The following is a 23,550-nucleotide window of genomic DNA, read 5'->3' as shown; positions in this document are numbered from 1 at the left end:
TCAAGCCCCCTTTCCTGTCTGGAACTCACGCATGGGGATGCCAGCACCAGTATCTCAGGAGATTGGTACCAAGGACGTGAAAAAAACATGCATAAAAGGGGCTACGAGGGGCTGGAGCAATGGAACAGTGGGGAGGGGCTTTGCCTAGCATGAAACTGACCTGGGTTCGATGCTCTACGGTCCCTCCAGCACCAACAGGGCTGGTTCCCGCATGCAGAGCCGGGAGGAATGCCTGAGCATCGCTGGATGTGGCCCCCAAACAAAACCAAAAGAAGGGCTAGGAAACTGGCAAGCGTTTTTGCAGGTGTTAAGAACCATTCCTTTGGCCCCAACATCACTTCTTCACTGTCCCTGTCCCCAGCGCCTTCCTGCTGCCCAGGAACCGGGTCCCTAACGTTCCAGGTGGGATGTTTCCCCCCTGTAGGGTGAAATTCGTCCTTCAGTTTAACCTTCCCAGGAAATGGGTCCAGGGCAGCTCTCCCTGCCACCAAGGCACCCATTTTCCAGAGGCGCCCAGAGGCATCACCCTCCACCCGGTCCTCCGGGCCACCCCTGGTCCCCGGAGCTCCCCACGCACTGAGGACACAGCCCCCTGCGCCCTGCGAGCACTGGGTGCGCGTGCCGGCGGGGTACCCACACCCCGGCCAGCGCCAGCGCGTGTCCGCGTGCCAGGCGCGCCCCCAGCGGCGCATGCTCGCGCTCCGGAGCGCGGGGCCGGGCACGTGCCAGGTGCTCTCGCAGGTGTTTCCCGGGCTCTGTGCGCGCTCGACGGCGCCGCGGTGGGGCGCGCGGGACCGGCGGCCCGTGCGTGGGGGGGAGGGTGCCGGCGTCGGGGGTGGGGGGGCGCGGGGACGCCGCCCCCCATCTCTCCCCTTCTGGGTGACCTTCCTCCCGCGGCTGCGGATAGTGGCGGGCCACGGGCAGGCGTGGTTTCCTCCCGCCGCCGCCGCCCCCGCAGCCCGGTGGCCGCCCCGTCTCTGTCCGGCCCGGCCGGCCGGGGCGGGCGGGTGAACCTGGGGCTGGGGCTCGGTGCCACCCCCTCCCCGCCGGCCTCCTCCCTCCGCACAGCAGGCGCGGCAGCGGGAAAGGTTGGCGGAGGGGGCTATTTTGGGAGCGTCGCCTTAGCAACAGCCGCACGGCCGTCTGTGGCAGTTTTTCTATAGGTGCTAAAATATTCCACCCTGGTGAGTACCGAGTGCTGGGGGTGGGCGAGGTGGGAGCGGGGGGGTGGGTGGGAGAGACCCCCGCCGCCCTCCAGGAACAGGGCCTCGCTCAGATCCTCTGGACCCCTGGGGGTCCTCCCTGCGCTCCCACGCTCCCGATGGGGATGCTGCCCACTATGTCCTGGGCTGATCCCGCCTCTAGCAGCTGGCGGCCTCCGTTGGCCGGGTCTTTAGAATGGGCCGGCTGGCGCCGGGAACTCCCCAGCCCCACTCCGCTGGCTTTTGGAAGGGCTCCCCCTCTTCTCCCCCCGCCCCTGTCCCCCTGTCGCCACCTGGCCCACATTCCCCTCCTGGCCAGAAGGCCTGGGCCCCCACTGGGGACCGCTGTGTTGGCCTCTGGCGCTGACCAGGGCAGCCCCCGCCCCTCCTGCTCCCTGGGCCGAGCGCCATCCCACCTCAGAGCTGTCAAGAGGGCCGTGGGAGACCGGCAGGATGGACAGAGTGACCAGGCTGCCACGGCCAGGGCAAGCCTCACCCTTCCACACAGCTGTCCCCAGCCTCTCACACTGCCAGCCAGCCCGTGCCTCAGTTTCCCCAGCACCAACAGGTGTGGGTCGTGAAGCTGCTGGCAGGCGACAGGATGGCCGGGCAGCTCTCCCGTCTTCTCCCTCCACCCAGGGCACGTCCACCTGTCTGGGGGGCCCAGTCCACACTGCCCGCTCCTGCCGGCCGCCGAGGCCCGGGGTGAGGCAGGCCCTGCCGCACCAGCAGTCCTGTGCCCACCTGGTCTCCTCTTGGTGCTGGTGGGCGCGGCGAGGCCTGTCAGCACCCCACAGCAGCTCTGGGGACGGGGGGAGCGGCCAGGCAGGCAGAGCCCCCGAGGGGCCCGTGGGAGAGTGTGTGAGTGGGGGAGTGTGTAAGAGTGCGTTAGAGCGCACTGGACAGGGTGTGTATCTGAGACTGCACGAGAGTTGTGTGTGCGCGTGTGTGGAAGGGAGCATGAGGGTGTGACCGTGTGATGTGAGAGCTCGCACATGTGTGACGGTGAGTGTGAGAGTGAATGTGAGTGAGTGCGAGAGTGTATGAGTGTGAGTGGGTGTGAGTGACAGTGTATTTGAGTATATGTGAGAGCACATGAGCATGTGAGTGTGTGTGAATGTATGTATGAGTATGATGTGAGTGGATGGGTGTGAATGTGAGTCCAGGTGTGTGAATGTGCGTGTGTGTGAGTGTATGAGTGTATGTGAGTGTGAGCTTGTGTGTGTGAATGTGAGTGCATGGTTGTGTGTGTGAGCATGTGTGAGTGTATGAGTGTGAGTGTGTGAGTGTGTGTGTGAATGTCAGTGTATGGTTGTGTTGTGAGTGTATGGATGTGTGTGAATGTGTGTGAGTGTGCATGTGAGTGTGAGTGTATGAGTGTGAGTGTGTGTGCATGTGAGTATGGTTCATGTGAGTGCATGTGATTGAGTGTGAATTTGGGTGTGTAAGTGTTTGAGTGTGAGTGTGTGAGTGTGTGTGAGTGTGTGGCGGGGGCGTGACCTCACAGAAGCCCCTCTCTGCTGCTGGTCTCCCGGGGTTTGGCTCCTCTGCCCGTCCTTACTGGAGGGAGCAGCGGGGGTCAGGTGAGCCCAGGCTGGGGCCGCTGCGGAGGGGCCCCTTCCCCCCTGAGCCCTCCCGCAGCCCCCCACGCTCCCTTGAGCCTGTGCGGGGGGCTGGGGACCCCCACTCCGGTCTCCTCCATGCCCTCCCTGGGCGCCCCTCCTTCCAAGGGAGCCCCCCTGCTCGAGTCCCCTCCGGCACGGACGCAGGAGCCGGAGCTGAGCGTCGGCGCCGGGGTCCGGTGAGCGGGCGCGGGGGTCCCGGCGCGGGGGTCCTGGCGCGGCCGCCCGGCAGCGGGAGGCCGGGGCGGGCCTTCAAGGTCGTGCAGCGCCGGCGCTCCCCGCGGGCTGGCCCGACGCCCGACCCCCGCGCGCTGGCGGGGGGCGCGGGAGCGGGGGCGCCGCGCTGGGCTAGTGAGTGAGTCGGGGGGCGGGGGGCTCCGGCGGCTCGGGCGAGGCCTGTGGGCGGGGGGCACGGGGCGGGCGGGGGGCGAGGCCGGGCCGGGACCCCGCGCAGAGGACGCGGGCTCCGGGGACGAGCGCGCCGCAGAGGGGCCGGTGGCTGGACCGCCAGTCCCTGGGCCCGGGGGAGTCCCTGGGTCTCTTGGCCAGAAGGGGCCGGACTCAATGCACGCTGCTCGGGGCGCTCGGGGGTCTCACCCCCACCCCCAACCCCGGCCGTGCTGGGCGGGGACTCTGCCCCTCAGCCTCGGGACCGGCCAGAGCCGCGGGGTCCCCTCTCCACGCGCAGGACACTCAGGGCGGGGCGCAGGTGGACATGGACGGAGCAAAGGGCTCGCTGAGAGCGCGCGCCCGGTGGGGCCTCAGTCTGCCGGTCTGCGAAACGGGGCGGAGCTGTCTGAGCTCCCGGGTGGCCGGGAGCGGGGTGCAGCGCCTCCCTAACTCCCCAGGCGTCGGGGTGGCGGGGTGGGGGGGCGAGCGGTCCCGGGGAGGAGTGTCCGGCGCCCGCCGACCCGCTCCCACCCACCCCACCGGCCGACCGCTCCGGGGAACCTTCCCACCTGCCCCGGGGGCTGCAAAACCCGGGCGCGGAATCCCGGAGCGGGCACCGGGAGGCGCTCCTGGGGGGAGGCGGAAAACCCGGGCAGGATCTGGGGCGGGAGCAGCCCCCCCACCCCGCCTCCAGCCCCAGCCCCGGCCCCGCGGACCCCCGCGGACCCGCCGCGCGCAGGGGTGCGGCGCGAGGGGCCCGGGGGCGGGGCCGGGCGCGCGGCGCGGGCCGGGGGGCGGCGCGGGCCGGGGGGGCGCGCGCGGCCTCCGCAGCGGGGCGCGGGTCACGTGCGAGGAGGGGCGAAGTCTGGGCGCGCGGGGCGCGTGCGGCGAGTTGGAGTTGTCGGCGCGCGGCGGGCGGCGGGCGCTGGGGCTCCGGGGCGAGCCGGGACGCGGCCAGGCGGGGGCCCGGGTCCGAGGCGGCGGGGGACCCCCGGGCCGGGCGCGTCCGGGGGCGCGGCGGGGGCGGCGGCGGGGACGCGGGCACCGAGCCCCCCGGAGGGACGGCGAGCCCGAGGGCGCCGGGAGGGTGCGAGAGGCGGGAGAGCCGGGGGTCCCGGCGGGAGGGGAGGGGGCGGCCGAGCGGGGGTCGGGGGACCGGCGAGGGAGCCGCGGGGGGCGGCGGGGCGCGAGCCACGGGCCCCCGCAGCCCCGCGCTGCGATGCTGACGCCCCGGCGGCGCCCAGGGCGCGGCGCGGGCCGGCGCTGAAAGTTGCGCGCCCGGCGGGGACCCGCGCAGGGGACCCCGGCCCGCGGAGACCCGACCCCCAGGTCGCCGCCGAGGGGGGGCGGGGCCGGCCGGCCGCCGATTCCCGGGGAGGGCGCGCCCCGGACTCCCCTCCCCGCGCCCCCGACGCCGCCCGCGCCGCGGGATGTAGCAGCGCCCGCCCGCGGCCCCCCGGACTGTCGTCGGACCCTGCGCCCCGCGGTAAGCCCGGAGAGCGCCCCCCGCGGGCGCCGTCCGCTGTCTGTCCAGCCTGTGTGTGCGTGTCTGTGCGTCGGGGTCCGCGCCTCTCCCGGGGACCCCCAGGAGCGGGCGGGTGCGGGAGCGGGTGCGGGTGCGGGTGCGGGCGGGCGGGCGGGGTGTCCGCCCCGCAGCGGACAGAGGCGGCCGGTGCGCTGACTGCCCCGGCCACGACCTTGCCGCCTCCTCCCGCCCCCAGTTGTCACTTGGGGTACAGAGGAGCCTCAACTTGCAGCAGGGTATGTGTGTGTGTGTGTGTGCGTGCGTGTGCGTGTGTGTGTGTGTGCGCGCGTGTACATGAGCGCTCAGGCTTCTGTGTGAGGGTAAGAGAATGTGTGTGAAAGTATGTGTGTGTATCTGAGTGTGTGTGTATGAGCGTGTTGTGTATATGTGTGTATCTGAGTGTGTGAGTATAGTGTGTATGTGTGAGTGTGTATCTGAGTGTGTGAGTATTGTGTGTGTGAGTGTGTATCTGAGTGTGTGAGTGTGTCGTGTGTGTGTGTGTGTGTGTGTGTGTGAATATCCCCCTTTCCACCTTCCCGAGTCCTGCCTCTCCGCAGACAGCCCTGCCCGTGGACAAAATCCCACCTCTCGGGTTTGGAGGGTCACTTTGCTGGGGACACCCCCGCCCCCACCGCGGGGTGGGTGGACAGTGATTTTTCTCAAAGTGGTATTTCCCGGATCCGTGGGGGGAGAGAGGCGGACAGCTTACTCCGGAAGACGGAGAGGTGGCACTGAGCCCCGAACCAGGAAACTTCCCCTCTCGGGGCTCCACCAGAACAGGGTCGGGGCAGGGGGCCGCGGGGGGCTCAGCCGAGAGCCTCAGGTGGGGCAGGAGCCCCCGGAGTGCCCAGTGCACGTCAGATTTCTCTGCCGTGTCTCCCTCCGAGCTTTGGGACTTTGGGGGTCTGTTGGCAAGAGTTGGGGGGGGCTAGAGCCACATGGTGGCTCTGTGGGCTCAGAAGGGGAAAGGCGCGGGCAGAGGGTGGAGGTGAGGTTGTGGCCGCTCAGCCGGGTCCTCCGGAGGGGCCCAGAACCTTTGACAGCTCCCGGCTAGCAGGGGCGTCTCTGGGCTGCTGGTGCCCGTCCTGGCACCGAGGAAGCGCCCGGCTGGCCCCTCTCCTGCCCCTCACGTCCACGTGGCGGCCAAGGACAGCGTCCGGACCCGAGTGACGGCAGTGCAGGACAGACAGGCACCTGAGCTCGGGTGGGGGCGGGGGGGCAGGACAGCGTGCGACCGAGGATGACGGGGAGGCGGGGGAGGGGGGTCCTAGAATTCAAGGGGTCCCTCCTGAGCAGGCTGAGGGGCACCGCCACGGCTTTGACTGCCCCCCCCAGCCCCCCGAGGCAAACTTGGCCTGGAGTTTCTGCTGGGCCCCGCACTTGGCCTCTCTGGGCCTCAGCCTTCGGCTGGAGGCCGGGGGTGCCTGCGAGGCCGCTCGCTCGCTCGCTCGCTCGGGGGCCCGGGGGTCCGCGATCCCCGAGGCTGTGTGCGCCGGGGAGGAGGAAGTGTGGGCTCACGGGCGTGCTGCTGCTTAATGTGGATCTGGGGGAGGCGGGGGCGAGTGCCGGGAGGGGGGTGTGTGAGGAGGAGGGGCCCCTCTGCGGGGACCACTGAGTCACGAGGACATGTAAGCGACATGACAACCAGCAACACGGTAACCAGGAGACTCGGCGGTGGGAATCGGGAAGCAGGAGGATGTGCGGGGGGGGGGGGGGTAGGACCAGCCTCGGGGGGCCCCGGGGGTCGGGAGCAGCTGAAGGAGCTTCTCAGGGTGAGGCAGAGCCACGGGAGGGGGGGAGGGGGCTAGGGCGGGCGGGGCGGCCCGGCCCGGGGGTCCGCGGGGCAGGGGGCCTCCTCCTGCCCCTCCCCGCCCTCCCTCCTCTCCCCCACATCTCCACTTTTCGTGCCTCTCCCCCCAGGATGCCAAATTTGGCTCGCGCAATCTGTCGTCTCTCTTCTGAGATCGGCACCAGCGCCAGTGCCGAGTGCATTACATCACCGCCCGTCCCCTGCACGCGGCGCCCGAGCGGGAGGGGACGGGGCCGGGGACAGCGGCCACCAGCCTTCAACTTTCTTCCCTGACACCCAGCCCCGTCTCTCTGCTCCCGGGCTCGGTGGCGGAACCTGTCGGCGCAGAGAGCAGAGAGCTCGGGCGGGCGCCGGGCCCCATCCGCCTGTGTGACCTTGCGCCCTCCCCCGCCCCGTCCCGAGTCTGAGCCAGGGGAGGGGGGGTCTAGGACGGACACCCCTAAATGCCCTTGAGTCCTGCCGGCCACCCGGCACCTGCCAGGCGTCCTGAACTTGAAACAGCGCATGTGACCTTGAGCACCGACCCTCAGTCTCCTCGCCTGTGAAATGGGGCCAGCACCCACCACGTCATCACGCAGGAGAGAGGGGGACAGGGGCTGGTGGGTCTCTGGCCGGAACCAGCCAGGGGGCTGGCGAGCCCCCAGGTGCACACAGGCCGGGCTGGGGAGGGGAAGGCAAGGGGACCCCGCGTTCAGTCGGGGGTCCCGGGAGGGCTGAGACCTCAACCTCCAGCCGCACCCCTCACTTTACAGAAGTGGAAACTGAGGCCCGGACCCCCACCCAAGGTCATCGTGAAGGTCTGGGGAGGGGGAAGCAGAACCAGGAGCCTGAGCCCCAGCTGTTGGGCCTAGCTGGGAGGCAGACAGACAGACAGACAGACAGACAGACCTGCGGCCCCCCCCCCCCCCGCTAGCCTCTGCCAGTCCGTGCCAGCCCTGAGCACCTCTGTCTGCTTCCCGCGCCCGCGCGCTCCTGGGTGCATTTTAAAGTCAGTTTCTGACCGTCCCGGAGTCTCGGGTACACTTGGGGCTGAGCAGATTCTGGTCCCTTCGAGAAGATTCTGGTCCCTTCGAGAAAGATCCCCCCCCCCAGGGGCCGGAGGGACGGGGCGTGCTGCAAAGGGGGGTGGGGCGTGCCCTTCCCGGACCTGGGACATCCAGGGACCCAGAACTCAGGAGCACCTGCGGGGGTGGGGTGGGGAGGCAAATGCCCCCCCACCTCCGCGTCCAGGCGTGCGCCCGTCCCCCCTGCTCTGACAGCAGGCAGGAGGCTGGGAGCCCTGCAGATGCCCCCCGCCGCGGGGCCCCCTCCGCGCGGACAGGTGGGGGAGCCACGGCTCAGAGAGTCTTCGTGACTGGCCCAAGGTCACACAGCGGGACAGGGACGTGCCTGGGCAGTTTGATGGGGGCGGGGAGCACTGTCGCTGGCACTGCCGTGTGGAAGAGTAGGACACCCCCGCCCCCGCCGCCTGGCAACCCCCAGGGTCTGCGTCTGACCGACGGGGGATGGGCGCAGGGAGCCCAACAAGGTCTCTGGCTGGGGCGCATGGGGGCTGACGGCAGCCTGGGGGCGGGGGCGCCCGGGTTAGGCTGCGGGCGGCCTGTAGGCCCCAGGCGCTGGCAGCAAGAAAAGCCGGCTCCGCCGTCTGCTCCGGCCCCGGGGCCACCCACGTGGCGGTCATGAGCGGGAGGACAGGGGACACTGCCTGTCCCCGCCCGCCTCACCTCCGTGTGACCGCAGTGTAGCGGCCGCCCTGGACTGCCCGGTGCCCACGGGTGCCCACGGCAGGACCCCGGGCGGGCGGGCGGGCGGGCGGCGTCACCCTCCGGGGAGGGGGTCTCCGGGCACGGCCCCGCGCCTCCTTTTCATCTTTATTTTTCTCCTGCTCCTTCTTCCCCGGGCTACGTGGGCTGCGCGCTGCTCAAACTTTTAATTCAGATGGTAATTGAAATAATAATATGGGCCGAGGCCCCGCCTGTGACGCTGCAGCTGGAGCGCGGCTATGAATAGACCTTGAGTCACACACGCGCGCTCCGGCTGGCGGGCGCGCACACGGCGAGCTGGGTGGTGGGTGGGGTGCCGTGGGGGGCAGGGGGCTCGCGCTCCGGCCTGCTCCGGCTCTGGGGCCTCCATGCACCGCGGCCCGGGCCAGCTCTGCCCCCAGGGCCTGACTCCTGGTGCTGGGGGCCATAGGAAGACTTGGGGGGCTCACACTTCTCGTGGCTCGTAGGAGGGGAAACTGAGGCTCAGCCTGGAGGCGGGAATGGCCAAGGCCACGGGGGACTCAGGGAAGGTCTTTCTGAGCACAGGGGGAGGCAGGGGGGGAGGAGGAATACTGGGGTGTGGGCCCAGGCACCACCCCGGACAAAGCCACACATGTGTAGTGCACATGGGCACATGCATGCCCACAGACACATGTGCTCATACTCACGTGAACACACGCAAACATACATACACATGAATGCACATGTGTACACACAAATCTACACATAAATGCACCCATTTATGTGCTCACACACATGTATGCATGAATGCACACACATACACACATACAGATGAATTCACACACTCATGCACATGAATATATACATTGCACACATGTGCATACATATTCACATTTGCACAAACATACACATGCAAACTTACACATGTGCACACATGCACATGATGCATGCATGTACACGTGGGTGCATGCACGTACACACATTTGTACAAATGCATGTATATACGTATATGTACACACGCACGTGTGCACATGGACACGAATGCACACATTGCATCCATGCACACATGTGCATTCACATACACACATTTGCACAGACGCAGACACACATGAATGAACACTGGCACACGCATGCACACCAGCTGCTCAGTGCTGTAGCTTGACTGCTGGGGTGACAGGGCTTCTCGGGGTCACACTATAAGAAGAGTGGACGCCTGCCGGGCATGCAGTTGGCTCGGGCTCGACCCCCCGGCACTGTGTCTGTCCCCCAAGCCCCACCAGGAGTGAGCCCTGAGCACAAAGCTGGGAGTCAGCCCTGAGCACAGAGCCAGGAGTCAGCCCTGAGCACCACCAGGTGCGGTCCTCAAACAAAAGAAAAAATTAGGGGTGGGGGCTGCTTCTGTTCTAGCCTGGGACCTGCCCCGGGCCCCCAAAGCAGGGAGTCTGGGTCCCGTTCTCCTCTGCGCCCCCCCCGCCCTGCTCCCGGGGTCCCTGTGAGCCTCAGGTGTGAGGGAAGCGGGCAGGGAAGGGTGGGCCGGCTCAGGGGGCAGCGTTGTCATGGTGACCCTTGGCTGGCACCGTGGTGGGGAGCAGGAGGGCCTGTCTCAGGGCGGGACGGGGCAGGCGGGGGGCTGCCCACGCCCCGGCCCCCCCACACCAGGAGCCCAGAGACCCCAGTGACCCCCAGACCACAGGGCAGTGGGGGGGGCGGCTGCTCCCTGCCCCTCTCCCCTCTCTGAGCGTCCCGGGGTGGACGGTGAGTCAGTGACCCTGGTCACAGCTGGGACCGACCCCCGCTGCCCCCAGCCCGCGACCTCGGCCAGTCACTGGCCCCCGTCCTCTGTGCTGGGGGGGCTGCTTCTCCCTGCGGCACCCACCCACCCCAGAGCCCGGGCGCAGGGCTGCTTGGCCAGGCGGGGGGTGGGGTCTGCCCTGGGCTGGCGCTGGGCTCGCGGGGGCCTCAGGGACACCCCCGGACCCTGGCAGGAGCCGCCACCCTCTGTGTCCCCGGGGCCTGGGGCCCACGACGGGGGTGCCGGGGATGCGGCAGGCATGGCGGGGAGTCGGGGGCAGCAGGGCTGAGCCTCGGACCCCAGGCCTGGCAGCTCTTCCAGAAGCTTCCACTCTTGAACGCCCACTTCCCACTCCCACCTCCACCTGCCCTCTGTACCCCAAGGCTCCCAGCCGGACCCCAGGAGGGCCCGCCCGTGCTCCTGCCCCCCAGTGATCCCTGCTGGCTGGCTGTGTGACCTCGGGCAGACTCCAGACCTCTCTGAGCCCTGTCCGGGCGGCCCGAGCCCACAGCAGCAGCCCCGGGACAAGTTCCAGCGCCTCCATCCGTGGCCAGTTTGCAGTCACCTCCAGCGGCCGCTTCTCTGGCTGCCCAGGCCCCAGCTCCCCCGCCCGGTGCCCCCCGCGCCCCCCAGCCTGCTGGGGAACAGTAGGTCTCGCCGGGCACCCGCCCAGGCTGCACAGCTGCGACCTGGAGCCTCCTGACCTTGGAGCCTCTCTCGGCTCCGCTTCCGGCCGGCCCCACGCAGGCCAGGAGCCGGCGCCCCGGGCACAGGAAGCAGGGGGCACAGAGCAGCCCGTGACACCGGCAGCTGGCACAGGCCTGAGGTGAGCGGACAGCGGCCATGGAGGGGGCTGCGGATCCTGTGCATGGTAGCTGCACACCTCCCCACACGCACATGCACACACACATGCACGCACATGCACACATATGCACATGCACGCACATGCACACATACACATGCACACAAATGCACACACACATATGCACACATACACATGCATACACACGCACATGCACACATACACAGGCACATGCACGTACACACACATGCACGCACATGCACACATACACATGCACGCACATGCACACACACATGCACATATGCACATGCACACACACATGCACACATACACATGCACACACGCATATGCACACATACACATACATGCACATGCACACAGGCACATGCGTGTACACACACATGCACGCACATGCACACATACACATGCACGCACATGCACACACACATATACACAACACATATACACACGCACACACACAAACACAACTCATATACACAGACACACACACACATATATACACACACACACACACATCCAGGCTGTCTGAGCGGGCCGAGCTCCCTGTCCCGGGGGGCATGTAAGCCACTGACCAGCCCAAGCAGCTGCTGTTTGGGCTGTGCCCACGGCCCCCCGCCCCCGCCAGCCTCTGCTACCCGGCGCCCCTCACCCCTGGGGACCCTCTCCCGAAGGCGAGACAGGAAGACTCGGTTTCCTGTTCCTGGTGCAGCGGCTGTGCACCCACCCTGACCCCCACACACCTGCTCCCCCAGCCCCGGAGAGACCCCAAGGCCAGGCCACTGTGAGTCAGGAACAGGCCCGGCAGGAGGAGGAGGAGGAGGAGGAAGGAAGGAAGGAAGGAAGGAAGGAAGGAAGGAAGGAAGGAAGGAAGGAAGGAAGGAAGGAAGGAAGGAAGGAAGGAAGGAAGGAAGGAAGGAAGGAAGGAAGGAAGGAAGGAAGGAAGGAAGGAAGGAAGGAAGGAAGGAAAGAGGAGTGAGGGGAGGGGGCAGGAAGGAAGGAAGGCAGAAGGAGGGGCGAGGGGAGGGGGCAGGAAGCTGAAGCCGTCGGGCCCTGCGGGCAGCGGGCAGAGCAGACAGTGCTCAGGAGCCTCTGCGTGTCGCCGGCGCTTGGCGGTCCGAGAGGGGGAGTCGGGGTGCAGGCCGGCCGGGCGCGGGGGTCCTGCTGTCTCTGGCCCCTTGGAGACCCCCTGGGCCCCTTTCTGAGTGTTTTTGCCTTTTGATTTGTGTTGATTTCTTTGCGGGGGGGCCCCACTGTCTGGCTTTGTTCTCGGGGGTCTTCGCTGTGGTGCGGGGGGGGCCGAGCCCGCACTGGTCCTGTGGGGGTCCCCCGCCGCCCTCTCGGGGGCGATGTCCTGTGGGGCTGGGCCTACCTGTGTTGGTTCCGCGAGGCCAGTGGGCTTCAACCTTTGCACGTGGCAGAGGCCTGGAACAGGAGGCGCGTTCGTGGGAAAGGGGCTCGGCTCCCCCAGCAGTGCTCTGGGTTACTCCCGACTGTGTGCTCAGGGCTTACTCCTGGACTATCCTCTTACCGGGAATGCACGGGGGCCGGCCACCACCCAGGGCAGCCCTGTGCTGTCCCTCGGGCTTTAGGAGGGGGATTTTGTGAACCCTGGAGGCAAAAATAAAGACCATGATTTATGGGGACAGGGAGGAGGCCGGCCAGGCCGGCGTGTGGACCGTCACGTGGGAACCCAGGGTCCCATCCCCGCCCCCCGGGGCCCCGGCCCCGCTTGCTGTGGCCCCCAAAGCGAACTGCAGATTCTCAGAATTCCCGCAACGGCACCGGGCCGGGCAGACCAGAGTTATCCCGGGTCACCTTCACGGAGGGCTCGGGCGCGGGTGCGAGCCTCGGCGGGCACCTTCCCGGCCACCGTACCCCGCATTTGGAACTTCTCGGGGTGCGGGGGACGCTAGGACCCTGGGCTGAGGCCAGCCGGGAGGACAGGACGAGGGTTCTGGAAACTTCCTGGCGGAAGAACCAGGCAGTGACCTGACCACCTGCCCCGCCTGCCAGGGCCACCTCCACTGAGCGCCGGGGACAGAAATAGCTGCTCTGGGGTCACGTTCTGCCCCGGGGCGCCGCCGAGGTCCTCCCCGGTGATTAGGGGGGGCTGACAGGGTCTCGTGTCCCCGTCAGTTGTCAGATGCTCATTAAACCTCCACCATGTGCCGGCACGGGGGCCCGGGGGTGCAGCCGGGGTTCAAGGTGCCTGCAGAGACAGAGCGTGCCCAGGAGAAGGGCGACCGTGGGGGGGGGGAGGCAGCTCAGCACCCGCCGGGCACACCTGGCGGCCTTCCTGGGGGAGGTTGCCTTGCGCACGGAAGCAGACCCTGCAGACAGGGAGGTGTGAGTGATGGGTCTGGGAGCACTGTGGCAGGAAGGGCGGCCTGTGGCGCGGGGAGCCAAGGACTCGCCGATTCTGCCGTGGAGGGAAGCGAGGTGACGGGCGCCGGGGCGAGGAGGCGGGAAGCGGCCGTGGTGGGCGTCGAAGGAGGGAAGGAGGCGCGGGACCGAGCCAGTGTCCAGACGTGCGTCCTGAGGTGACCCGCTTGGCCAGGCTCCTGGGCCCCACGAGAATGGCCTCGGGGGGGGTCGCGGGGGTCCCGGGGGCATGGAGACAGCCCCGGAGCCGTCCCGTTGCCGTGCTCCCTGCCCTGTGCTCCCACCTGCGAGCCCACTGCTCTGGGCTTGCGCCACCGGGGCCCGGCCCGAGCTCCCGGGCAGAGGTGGGGCCGCGGCTGCACCGTCTCCAGAAGGCCCTGGGGCCGGCCGGGCCCTGAGAGGCCCAAGGAGCGGGGGGTGGGGGGGAGAGTTTCCCCCACGGGGCCCCAGTGTCGGGGAACGGAGGCCGGAGGCGCCACATGTGATGCTCTATGGCCTGGTCCGGTGCCGGCTCATCTCCCTGCAGGCGCCGGGGTGTGGTGTGTGTGTGTGTGTGTGTGTGTGTGTGTGTGTGTGTGTGTGTGGTGTGTGAGCACGTGTTTGTGTGTGGGGTGGGGTGGGGGGTGTTGTGGGGGATGGGGGTGTTGTGTGTGCTATGCATGTGTGTTGTGGGGTGTTGGGTTGGGTGTTGGGGTGTCGTATTGTGTGTTGGGTGTTGCATTGGGTGTTGGGGGGTGTTGTATGGATATTGTGTTGGGTGTTGGGTGTTGGCGGTGTCATGTGGTTGTTGTGTGTTGGGGTGTCGTTGGGTGTTGTGTTGTGTGTTGGGGTATTGTATGGGTGTTGTGTGTTGGGGTGTCTTGTGGGTGTTGAGTGTTGGGGTGTCGTGTGGGTGTGGGGGGGTCGTGGCGTGTGGAGCGGGAAGCCCCATCTGCAGTTCTCAGCCAGCCCCGTGGGCACTGCGGGCAGAGGACCCTGAGGGCCCGGCCAGTGCTGGGTCCCTCAGGGCACCACCAGGCACTGCTGGGCACTGTGTCGGGGGGATGGAGCCGGGCCCGGTGCATGCTGGGAAACGCCCCCCCGCCCCTCCTCCCGGGGCCTTTCCTGTGCTCCCCAGGGGACAGTGGGCACCACCCACGCCCCTGCTGGCCCTTTGCGGAGACCCGCCCGCGGTTCAGTTTTCTGCGAACCTTTGGTTCCCGTGGCCGACCCACTCGGGCGCGTGGAGACTCCCAAAGCCAGGAGGGCCCGCCTCCTGCCAGCCCCACCCCTCTCAGCCCCTCTAACCCCTCCCCGCCCCCTCCTGCCCCCTCCCCGCCCCTCACCCCCTCCCTACCCCCCTGCCCCCTCTCAGCTCCTCTCACCCCTCCCCGCCCCCTCCCCGCGTCCCTTGAGGACTCAGCCTGGGTGCTTGGCCCAGCTCCTCCCCGGGGCCCTGGGCCAGGGAGAGGGGCGATGCTGTCTCCCTGAGTGGGGGACACCCACCAGGTCCCCCTGTCACTCCCCACCTCCCTCCCCTGCCCTCTGGGGCCAGGGAAGGAAGATTTGGGCTTGGGGCTGGTTTGGGGTCTGTCCCTCGGGGAGGTGACAGCTGGCGAGGCCCCTCTGCTCCCCTGGCATTTCCCCCCTCCCCCGCACCCCACCAGGGACACCCACAGCTTCAAGCATCCCCCTCCCACCCCACGTGAGCGGGGCCCCGGCTCACCCCAGCCCGGGTCGTGCCCCCCCCCACCGTGTGTAGTCTCGGGCGTGTCAGCTGCGGTGGTCACTTGTCTCTGGTTTGGTTTGGGGGCCACACGTGGTGTCGGGGTCTCCTCACAGCCCCTGGACCTTCCGCTGGCCCCGGCACCCAACACCCCTCCCCGGTGTCCCTCCCCCGACGCCCACGCGGCTGTGTCGGGGACCCTGAGGCTGGGGAGAGGGCCGGGCTGGCCGGCGGGCAGTGTCCAGGAGCTGCTGCCCCGTCCCCCGCACGGCGCCTGCCTCACCCTTTGGTCTGCTAGCTCAGGCCACACCCGGCAGTGCTCAGGGCTGACTCCTGACTCTGTGCTCAGGGGCCACTCCCCAGGTGCTCGGGGGACCAGACGGGATGCCGGGGACTGAGAGGGGGTCGGCCGTGTGCAAGGCAAATGCCCTCCAAGCCGTGCGGTTACTCCGGCCCCAACATGCTTAGTCACTTTTTCTGTTTTTTTTTTCCCCCTTTTTGGGTCATACCCGGCGATGCACAGGGGTCACTCCTGGCTCTGTGCTCAGGAATGACTCCTGACGGTGCCTGGGGGACCCTATGGGATGCCGGGGATTGAACCCGGGTCGGCCACGTGCAAGGCAAACGCCCTCCCCGCTGTGCTGTGGCTCCGTGCTGGTACTGCAAGAGCCCCGCGAGAGGGAGAAACCCAGCCCAGGGAAAGGGGCGGCGGCCAGGTCCAGCCCCTGCATGGGGTCACCCTGGGTGCTGCCAGTTGCGATCCAACCGGCCCCCCCAAATAAAGACCAAGCGGGGGGCTGGAGGCAGCCCGGCGGGGGACAGTGCCCTCTCTGGGCGGGGGGCCCAGGATCCAACCCCGGGCTCTGCCCAGTCTCCCCCGAGCACTGAGCCGAGAGCAGCCCTGGACACCAGCGGCCTGTCCTTCTCGTGTCCTTCGCTCTCACTCCCGGCCCCCCTGCTGCCCTCAGCTCTCACTGGCCCCTTTCTGGAACCTTCTACACCCCACAGTTCGCACAGCCCCGACCACGGGTGAGTCTCCGTGGAAATGTCCGTCTCCTTAGAGGGCCACGCGACAGGACAGCGGGGAGGCACTGGGCCCCCGGCACCCCCTACGGCCCCCTGAGCACCGCCTGGGTTCACCCAGGGCCCAGGGTCACCTTCTATCTGGGCTCTTGGGGACCCTGACTTCAGTGCCCCCATCCCCCCTCCCCTGTCAGCAGCCCGGCTGGGCCAGCACCTCTGGGGAGGAAGGTGAGGTTGCTGTGTGACCTTGGGCCGGTGTCTAGGGCTCTCTGTGCCTGGAGGGAGGGAACTACTGCAGCTTCCTCTGAGGTCGTGGCAGGGGTGGCACAATCACACAGGACACAGGCTGGAGTGGGGGTGGGGGTGGGCCGTGTCCTGTCCCCTCGCCGGGCTGGAGGAGGGACGTTGGGGACCAATGACAGCTGGGCCTGTGCTACGGCGATGCACAGGTCCTGGGCAAAGGGCCCGTCCACCGCGGGCAGCCAGGAGCTCAGCTGGGCAGTGCCAGCGTCCGCCCCGGCTCCCGGGGACTCTGAGTGGGCTGCACGCCCGCTGGGGGCCGGGTGGGCCGAGGGTCACCGTCTCTGAAGTCCGGGGTGAAGCCCATAGGGTCCCACCAGCCTGTCACCCACCCGGCCGGGCGCAGAGCCGCCAGTAAAGGCTGTTGCTAGTCCCACCTCGCCAGCCGGAGGGCAGAGACCAGAGAGGTTCAGGAACTCGCTCAAGGTCACACAGGTAGAACTCGGCATGGAAGAGGCGGGGCCGGCTGCAGCCTGGTGGGCGGGAACGTTATTGGACACCCCCAAAACTGTCCACCAGTGGCCCCAAGACCAGGAGCCCAGTGAAGGGAGGGAGGGAGGGCGGGCGCGGGCTCGCGGGGGCACATGTGCAGACCCTCACTCCCTGCCCAGCCCACGGCAGGGCGGGGGCGTGGCTGGGAGTTCACCCCCCTCCCCGCGGGGCCCCTGCAGTGCCAGGGGCCACACCCAGGCTCTCGCCTGCGCTGACCCCGGAGACCCCTCAACGCATCAAGTGTTTTTATGGGGGGCGAGGGGTGTTGGGCCGTCCCCGCTGACTCCTGCTTAGTGCTCGGGGGCCCTGTGTGTGCTGGGGCCTGAGCAGGGCCCTTTCTTGGTGACAGAGTGGCTGAGGTGCAGGCCCGGGGGCGCCGGGGGCCCTGAGGGGCAGCGGGGGGGGCCGTGCCGCGTGTACAGGGGGACAGGCGAGGTGGGGCGCTGGCACCTGGATCCAGCCGGACCTGAGGCAGACACCAGCTCCCAGCACCGACCTGTGACCCCCCACGTGTGACCCCGCCCCCCAGGCTCTCACGGGGGAGGAGATACTCAGTGACCCCCACCGCGCGGGGAAGGTGATCAATAAACACTGTGGAGATAAACGGGGGAGACAGCAGCCATCGGGCACCCGCACTGCCTGTTCCAGAAGGTTCTTCTGGCCCCGGCCGAGCTGAGTGAACTTGAGCACCCCCTGCACCTCCTTTCCATCCCCCCACAGGGACCAGGGGGTGTAGAGTTCAGCTTTCAAATTCCTGCTGTCTAGACTGTCTGTGTGTGCATGCATTTTAGCGTGTCTGTTTGCGTGTGTGTATGTGCATGTGTGTGTCTGTGTGTGCATATGTGCATATGGTTGTATCTGTGTGCATCTGTGTGTTTGTGTGTGCATGTATGTCTGTTGGTGTGTCTGTGTGTGCGCAAGAATGTGCGTGTCTGACTGTGCATATGTGCACGTGGTTGTGTTTGTGTTTGCGTGTGGTGTGTGTCTGTGTGTGCATATATGTGTGTCTGTGTATGTGCGCTCTGTATGTGTGCATGTGTGTGTGTATCTGTGTATGTGTGTGTATGTATCTATGCGTGTGTGTGCCTTCTCTGTGTGTCTTTGTGTGTGCATGGGTGTGCGTGTATGTCAGTGTGTGTCTGTATGTGCGTGTCTCTGTGTGTGCATGTCTGTGCGTATGTGTCTGTGTGTGCATGTGTGTGTATGTGTGCGTGTCTCGGTGTGTGCATGAGTGTGTGTCTGTGTGTGCGTGCGTGTGCGTGTCTCTGTGTGTGTCTGTGTGTGTGCATGCGTGTGTCTGTGTGTGCATGCGTGTGTGTGTGTGTGTGCATGTGTGTGGCCTCCCCTGGGGCCCGGGGCCGGCTGCCGGGCGGGAGTGTTGGTGGGACGCGCGGGCGAGTGTGTGCCGGGGGCTCCTGCAGTGCGTGTGCGGGCGGCTGCCTCTGGCCCTCCGAGCGGCGGGCAGGGAGCAGGGGGGGGGGGCTGTGGGGAGGCGGCAGGAGTGGCGGCCTCAGTTTCCCTGTGGGTGCCGCCTGTGGGTGGGACTTAGGGGCTGCAGAACGTCACACGGGTCAGGGGAAGAGACGCTTTTCACAGCCGCCCCCAGCACCCCGAGAAAGGGCTTCGGGAAGGACCCCGGGAACCTCAGGGACGGGGAGGAGGGGCGCGGGCTGGGGCCCCCAGGCTGGGGTCCTCCTTGCCCGCCGCCCGGCACCTCCGCGGGCGCTTGCTGCGCTGACACCCGGGTCCAGGAGCGACTCAGAGCCTCACGCGGCCCCCCTGCCCGCTGCCTGAGGCCGTGGGCGCCCGGCCCTGCTGGCCCAGCCCGGGAGTCCCAGGCCGCTGCGCCTGGGGCCGGCGGGGACGGGCACGCGGCCAGTCCCCCGCGAGTCCCGCCGTCGGCGGCGTCAGAGTGGGTGGGCAGCTCCGGGGTCCCCTGTGCCCCGGGCGCGGGCTGGGCTGACTCCACGCCCCACTCCCGGAGGCAGGGGCGGGGCCTGAGGAGGCGCGTGAGCACAGCGGGACCCCCGGGGTCCCCAGCCCTGACCCAGGTCACCACCCCGCGGGGTGGGGGCACCCGGGGGAGGCTGGCACCCCCAAGTCCCGCCCCCCAGGGAGGGCGTTGTCTCTGGAATGCCTGGACCGTCCCGTCCCCAGCGGCTGGGGAATGGGGGCCAGCCGGGGCTCAGACACTCGGACCCTCTTCCTGCTGTTCTGGAACCTTCCACGCTCACAGCCCTTAAAGGGGGAGAGGCGGGAAGTTGGCCTCGGGGCCCTGCCCGGGTGCTGGGCGGGTGACCCCACCCACTGTCTGGACTGGAATAGTGGGTCCCGCAGCCCCTGCCCCATCTCCAGGCTCCTGGGGTTCCCTCGGCCCCTTTTCTGGATGGGTAAACCGAGGCCCAGAGCAGTGGCGTCACCTACCCAAGTGATGCGGTGGGTCTGGAACCCCGAGCTAGACAGGGGGTCACCTGAGGGGGCTCCTTGGCAAGGGGGGGGAAACACTAGAGTCAGGCCCGCGGGGAGGGGGTCGGCTCGGCCTCCCGGGCGGCGAGAGGGCGTTTCTCCCGGGAAGAGGCGCTCCGCGTGTTGATCTCTAAATTACAGCGTTGGCGCGCGCGGTTGCTGCGGTAACCGAGGGTCCTCGAGGGGAAGTGTATAAACACTGCACAGATGCACAATTAGACGAGGAAGAAGAATAGGACAGAAAATAGAAACTTCCAGCCTTATGTAATCCCGGCCAAGGCGCTCCCGGGGCCCCCGAGGGGGCTGCCCTCTGGGCGAGCTGGTGTCCCCCCCACCCGGGAGGGGCTGAGGGGCTTCCTGGCGTCCCTGCTGAGCAGCTGGGGCCGCTGGCGGGCAAACCCGCCCCCGCCAGCTGCACCCCCGACTCGGGGCCACTGGACGGCGGGGCCACGGGCAAGACTTTCCCCAAACACCCGCTGTCTCCCGGGGTCCCCGGAAGTTCCGACCCCCCACCATGGGACGGAGGAGGATGCTGAGAAGTGAGAGGAACTGTCCCAGGCGACAGAGCGTGACCCCAGGCCCCGCTGTGTGGCCCTGGGCAGGGCGCTGTCCGTCTCTGAGCCTGTCACTCTCTCGCCCGTCCACGCTGGCCCCAGAGCTCAGGGCTCCCGCTCTCCTCTGGGGTCCAACAAGCAGGGGCACGACACGGGGTCTGCGTTCTCCAGAGTATTCCACGGTGACGGGAATGCCCCGGGCCTGTCCTGTCCCCGTACGGGACTGGCTGAACCCTGGAGATGTGACTCGCCCAGATTCTGGGCGCAGGGGACCAGAGCGAATGGCTGCATTCGTCACCAAGCCGGCACAGGGCGCCAGCCCCGGAGACCCCAGAGCCGAGGGTCATGTCTCTGCAGGGGGCAGGGTGGAGGGGGAGGGGGAAGGGGGGAGCGGGCACGGAGACGCACCAGCAATGCAAGGTGACGCCCCACATGCAGCCTCTGAGTGCCGCCGGGCGTGGCCCCTCCAAAAGAGTGGGGAGGAAAAGTGGGAACCGGGGTGTGGGGGCACTCGGGAAGCACAAGAGGGTTGGGGGGTTCGGACAAAGGGAGGGACTAGATCCTGGGTCCCAGGGACCTGAGCTCCGCAGACACCCCCGCCCCCACCCCTGCGCTCAGCGCCCTGCTCACCGGCGCCCTCTGGTGGCTGGGTGCGGAGTTTCCCTCTCCCCCTGGTGGTGGGGCCGCGGTCCGCCCTCCCGTTTGCACCCCTGAGCTCAGCGCCCTGCTCACCGGCGCCCTCTGGCGGCCGGGTGCGGAGTTTCCATCCCCGGGAGGGGGCGTGGTTTGCTCTCCGCTCTGCACCCCTGACCTCAGCGCCCTGCTCACGGGCGCCCTCTGGTGGTCGGGCACGGACTTTCCATGTGGGGGGCGTGGTTTGCCCTCCCCTCTGGACCCCTGAGCTCAGCGCCCTGCTCAACCGCGCCCCCTGGCGGCCGGGCGCTGAGTGTCCACCCCCGGGGCGTGGCGGGTGGGGGGTTCGGGTCCGCGGCTCGCCCGCCCCTCGCTCACCTCTGGCCTCTGTCCCCGCCCGCAGGCCCTGCCTCTGCCCAGGTGACCCACCACGCCGGCCTCAGGCCATGCACGGGCACAGCCGCAACGGGCAGGCCCACGTGCCCCGGCGGAAGCGCCGCAACCGCTTCGTCAAGAAGAACGGGCAGTGCAACGTGTACTTCGCCAACCTGAGCAACAAGTCGCAGCGCTACATGGCCGACATCTTCACCACGTGCGTGGACACGCGCTGGCGCTACATGCTCATGATCTTCTCGGCCGCCTTCCTGGTGTCCTGGCTCTTCTTCGGCCTGCTCTTCTGGTGCATCGCCTTCTTCCACGGGGACCTGGAGGCGGGCGCGGCGGCGGGCGGCGGCGCGGCGGCGGGGGGCGCGGCGGCGGCGGGGGGCGCAGCAGCGGCGGCGGCAGCGGCGGCGGCAGGGGGCGCCGGTAGCGGGGCGCCGCCCGCCGCGCCCAAGCCCTGCATCATGCACGTGAACGGCTTCCTGGGCGCCTTCCTCTTCTCGGTGGAGACGCAGACCACCATCGGCTACGGCTTCCGCTGCGTGACCGAGGAGTGCCCGCTGGCCGTCATCGCCGTGGTGGTTCAGTCCATCGTGGGCTGCGTCATCGACTCCTTCATGATCGGGACCATCATGGCCAAGATGGCCCGGCCCAAGAAGCGCGCGCAGACGCTGCTCTTCAGCCACCACGCGGTCATCTCGGTGCGCGACGGCAAGCTGTGCCTCATGTGGCGCGTGGGCAACCTGCGCAAGAGCCACATCGTGGAGGCGCACGTGCGCGCGCAGCTCATCAAGCCCTACATGACGCAGGAGGGCGAGTACCTGCCGCTGGACCAGCGCGACCTCAACGTGGGCTACGACATCGGCCTGGACCGCATCTTCCTGGTGTCCCCCATCATCATCGTGCACGAGATCGACGAGGACAGCCCGCTCTACGGCATGGGCAAGGAGGAGCTGGAGGCCGAGGACTTCGAGATCGTGGTCATCCTGGAGGGCATGGTGGAGGCCACGGCCATGACCACGCAGGCGCGCAGCTCCTACCTGGCCAGCGAGATCCTGTGGGGCCACCGCTTCGAGCCCGTGGTCTTCGAGGAGAAGAGCCACTACAAGGTGGACTACTCGCGCTTCCACAAGACCTACGAGGTGGCGGGCACGCCGTGCTGCTCGGCGCGCGAGCTGCAGGAGAGCAAGATCACGGTGCTGCCCGCGCCGCCGCCGCCGCCCAGTGCCTTCTGCTACGAGAACGAGCTGGCGCTGCTCAGCCAGGAGGAGGAGGACCTGGAGGAGGAGGCGGCGGCCGCCGCGGCCGTGGCCGCCGGCCTGGGGCTGGAGGCGGGCACCAAGGAGGAGGCGGGCATCATCCGCATGCTGGAGTTCGGCAGCCACCTGGACCTGGAGCGCATGCAGGCCACCCTGCCGCTGGACAACATCTCCTACCGCCGCGAGTCGGCCATCTGAGCCGCGCCTCGAACGCGGGGGGGCTCCGGAGGACGCGGGAAGGGCCCAGGACGCCCCCCCACACACACGGTGCCCCGGCAACTGCCCCGCGCGGCGGCTCTGGGACCCCGACTCCCCTCCCCCCGCCCCGGGCGTGCCCCCTTTGCACTCAGAACCTCGGGGAAGGCGGCTGGACTGGGGGGGCGGGCGGGCGGGCGGGGAAGGGGGACGGGGGGGGGCGGCGGGAGGGGGGAGACGTTCCTTTTGCATGACCATTGCTGTTGCTCTTGACTTTTTTTTTTTTGTAAATACCTATCCGTGGGGACAGCTGGAGGGACCGGCCTCCTCACCTGCAGGGTGCCGGGTGGGGGGGTCCCCCTCGGCACCCTGCCCCCGCCCGAGAGGCCCTCCCGGTGGTGCTGGGTTTGGGTGCAGGGGTGGGACCCCGAGGGGCAGGAACCAGGTCCCTGGGGGGCCAGCCCCGGTTGCCGGTGGAGTTTGTAACTATATATTTTTAATAAAGGCCTCTGGTCCACGCGGGCGGCTGGCGGGAGACAGAGAGCCGGGACGGAAGCAAGAGCCTAGGTGGGTGGGGGACGGGGAGCGTGTGTTCACGCGTGGGAGCCGTCATGAGGGTGCACGTGAGGCCTGAGTGTGTAAATGTGTGTCGTGTGTGTACGTGGTGAATGCGTGTGAGGGTGTGACTGAGGGCATGTGAATGTGTGTGACTGAGCGGGTGTGTTGTGAGTGTGTGGTTGTGAGGGGTTGTGTGAGTGTGAGACTGTGAGCGGGTGTGTTGTGAGTGTGTGATTGTGAGGGTATGTGAATGTGTGTGTGACTGTGAGTGTGTGAGGGGTTGTGTGAGTGTGTGTGTGAGGGTGTGACTATGCGTGAGTGCGTGTGAGGGTGTGAATGTGTGTGCCTGTGAGTGAATGTGGGCTGAGTGTGTAAACGCACGTGTGCACACACCGGTGTCCCTGCTGAGTCGCGCGTCTGGCAGGGCCCATGGCCACCCGCCGTCCTCCTTCTCCAGAGCCCTGCGAAGGGTCCTGAGTGGCCCCAGGCCCCGTTGGAGCAGACTCTGCTCCGCCCTTGGGCAGGGCTCATTGGCTCTTGGCCTCAGTCTTGCCAGTTTGTAGAATGGGCCGAGCCACCCCGCCCTCCTGAGCTGGTGGACAGGAACTCTGCGTGTGGGCACCAGGGAAGTGGGGGCGGGGCCCAGAGCAGGAGACGCCCCTCCTCCCTCCCGGAGCGGGCGGATGAGAAGGGCCCTGGGGGGTGGCGTGGGGG

At 68.0% G+C, this 23,550-nt stretch overlaps 1 protein-coding gene across 3 annotated transcripts; it reads left to right on the top strand.

Moving 5' to 3' along the window:
* The first annotated feature begins 1,033 nt into the window (after nt 1–1,033).
* Nucleotides 1,034–22,797, top strand: KCNJ4 (potassium inwardly rectifying channel subfamily J member 4). 3 transcript variants are annotated; one of them, XM_055141147.1, is made up of 2 exons: nt 1,034–1,184; nt 20,847–22,797. In XM_055141147.1, the coding sequence occupies exon 2, from the start codon at nt 20,890–20,892 to the stop codon at nt 22,279–22,281; it is 1,392 nt and encodes a 463-aa protein (XP_054997122.1). In that variant the 5' UTR covers nt 1,034–1,184; nt 20,847–20,889; the 3' UTR covers nt 22,282–22,797. The 3 variants fall into 3 exon arrangements, with proteins under 3 accessions (XP_054997122.1, XP_054997123.1, XP_054997121.1); XM_055141148.1 differs by lacking the exon at nt 1,034–1,184 and adding an exon at nt 2,767–2,785; XM_055141146.1 differs by lacking the exon at nt 1,034–1,184 and adding an exon at nt 4,378–4,700.
* Nucleotides 22,798–23,550: the final 753 nt, after the last annotated feature.

Source organism: Sorex araneus, chromosome 6 (assembly GCF_027595985.1).
Source record: "Sorex araneus isolate mSorAra2 chromosome 6, mSorAra2.pri, whole genome shotgun sequence".
In the NCBI taxonomy this organism is placed as follows: Eukaryota; Metazoa; Chordata; class Mammalia; order Eulipotyphla; family Soricidae; genus Sorex; species Sorex araneus.
The sequence above is the reverse complement of the archived record's forward strand: the minus strand, read 5'-3'. Positions and strand labels throughout refer to the sequence as shown.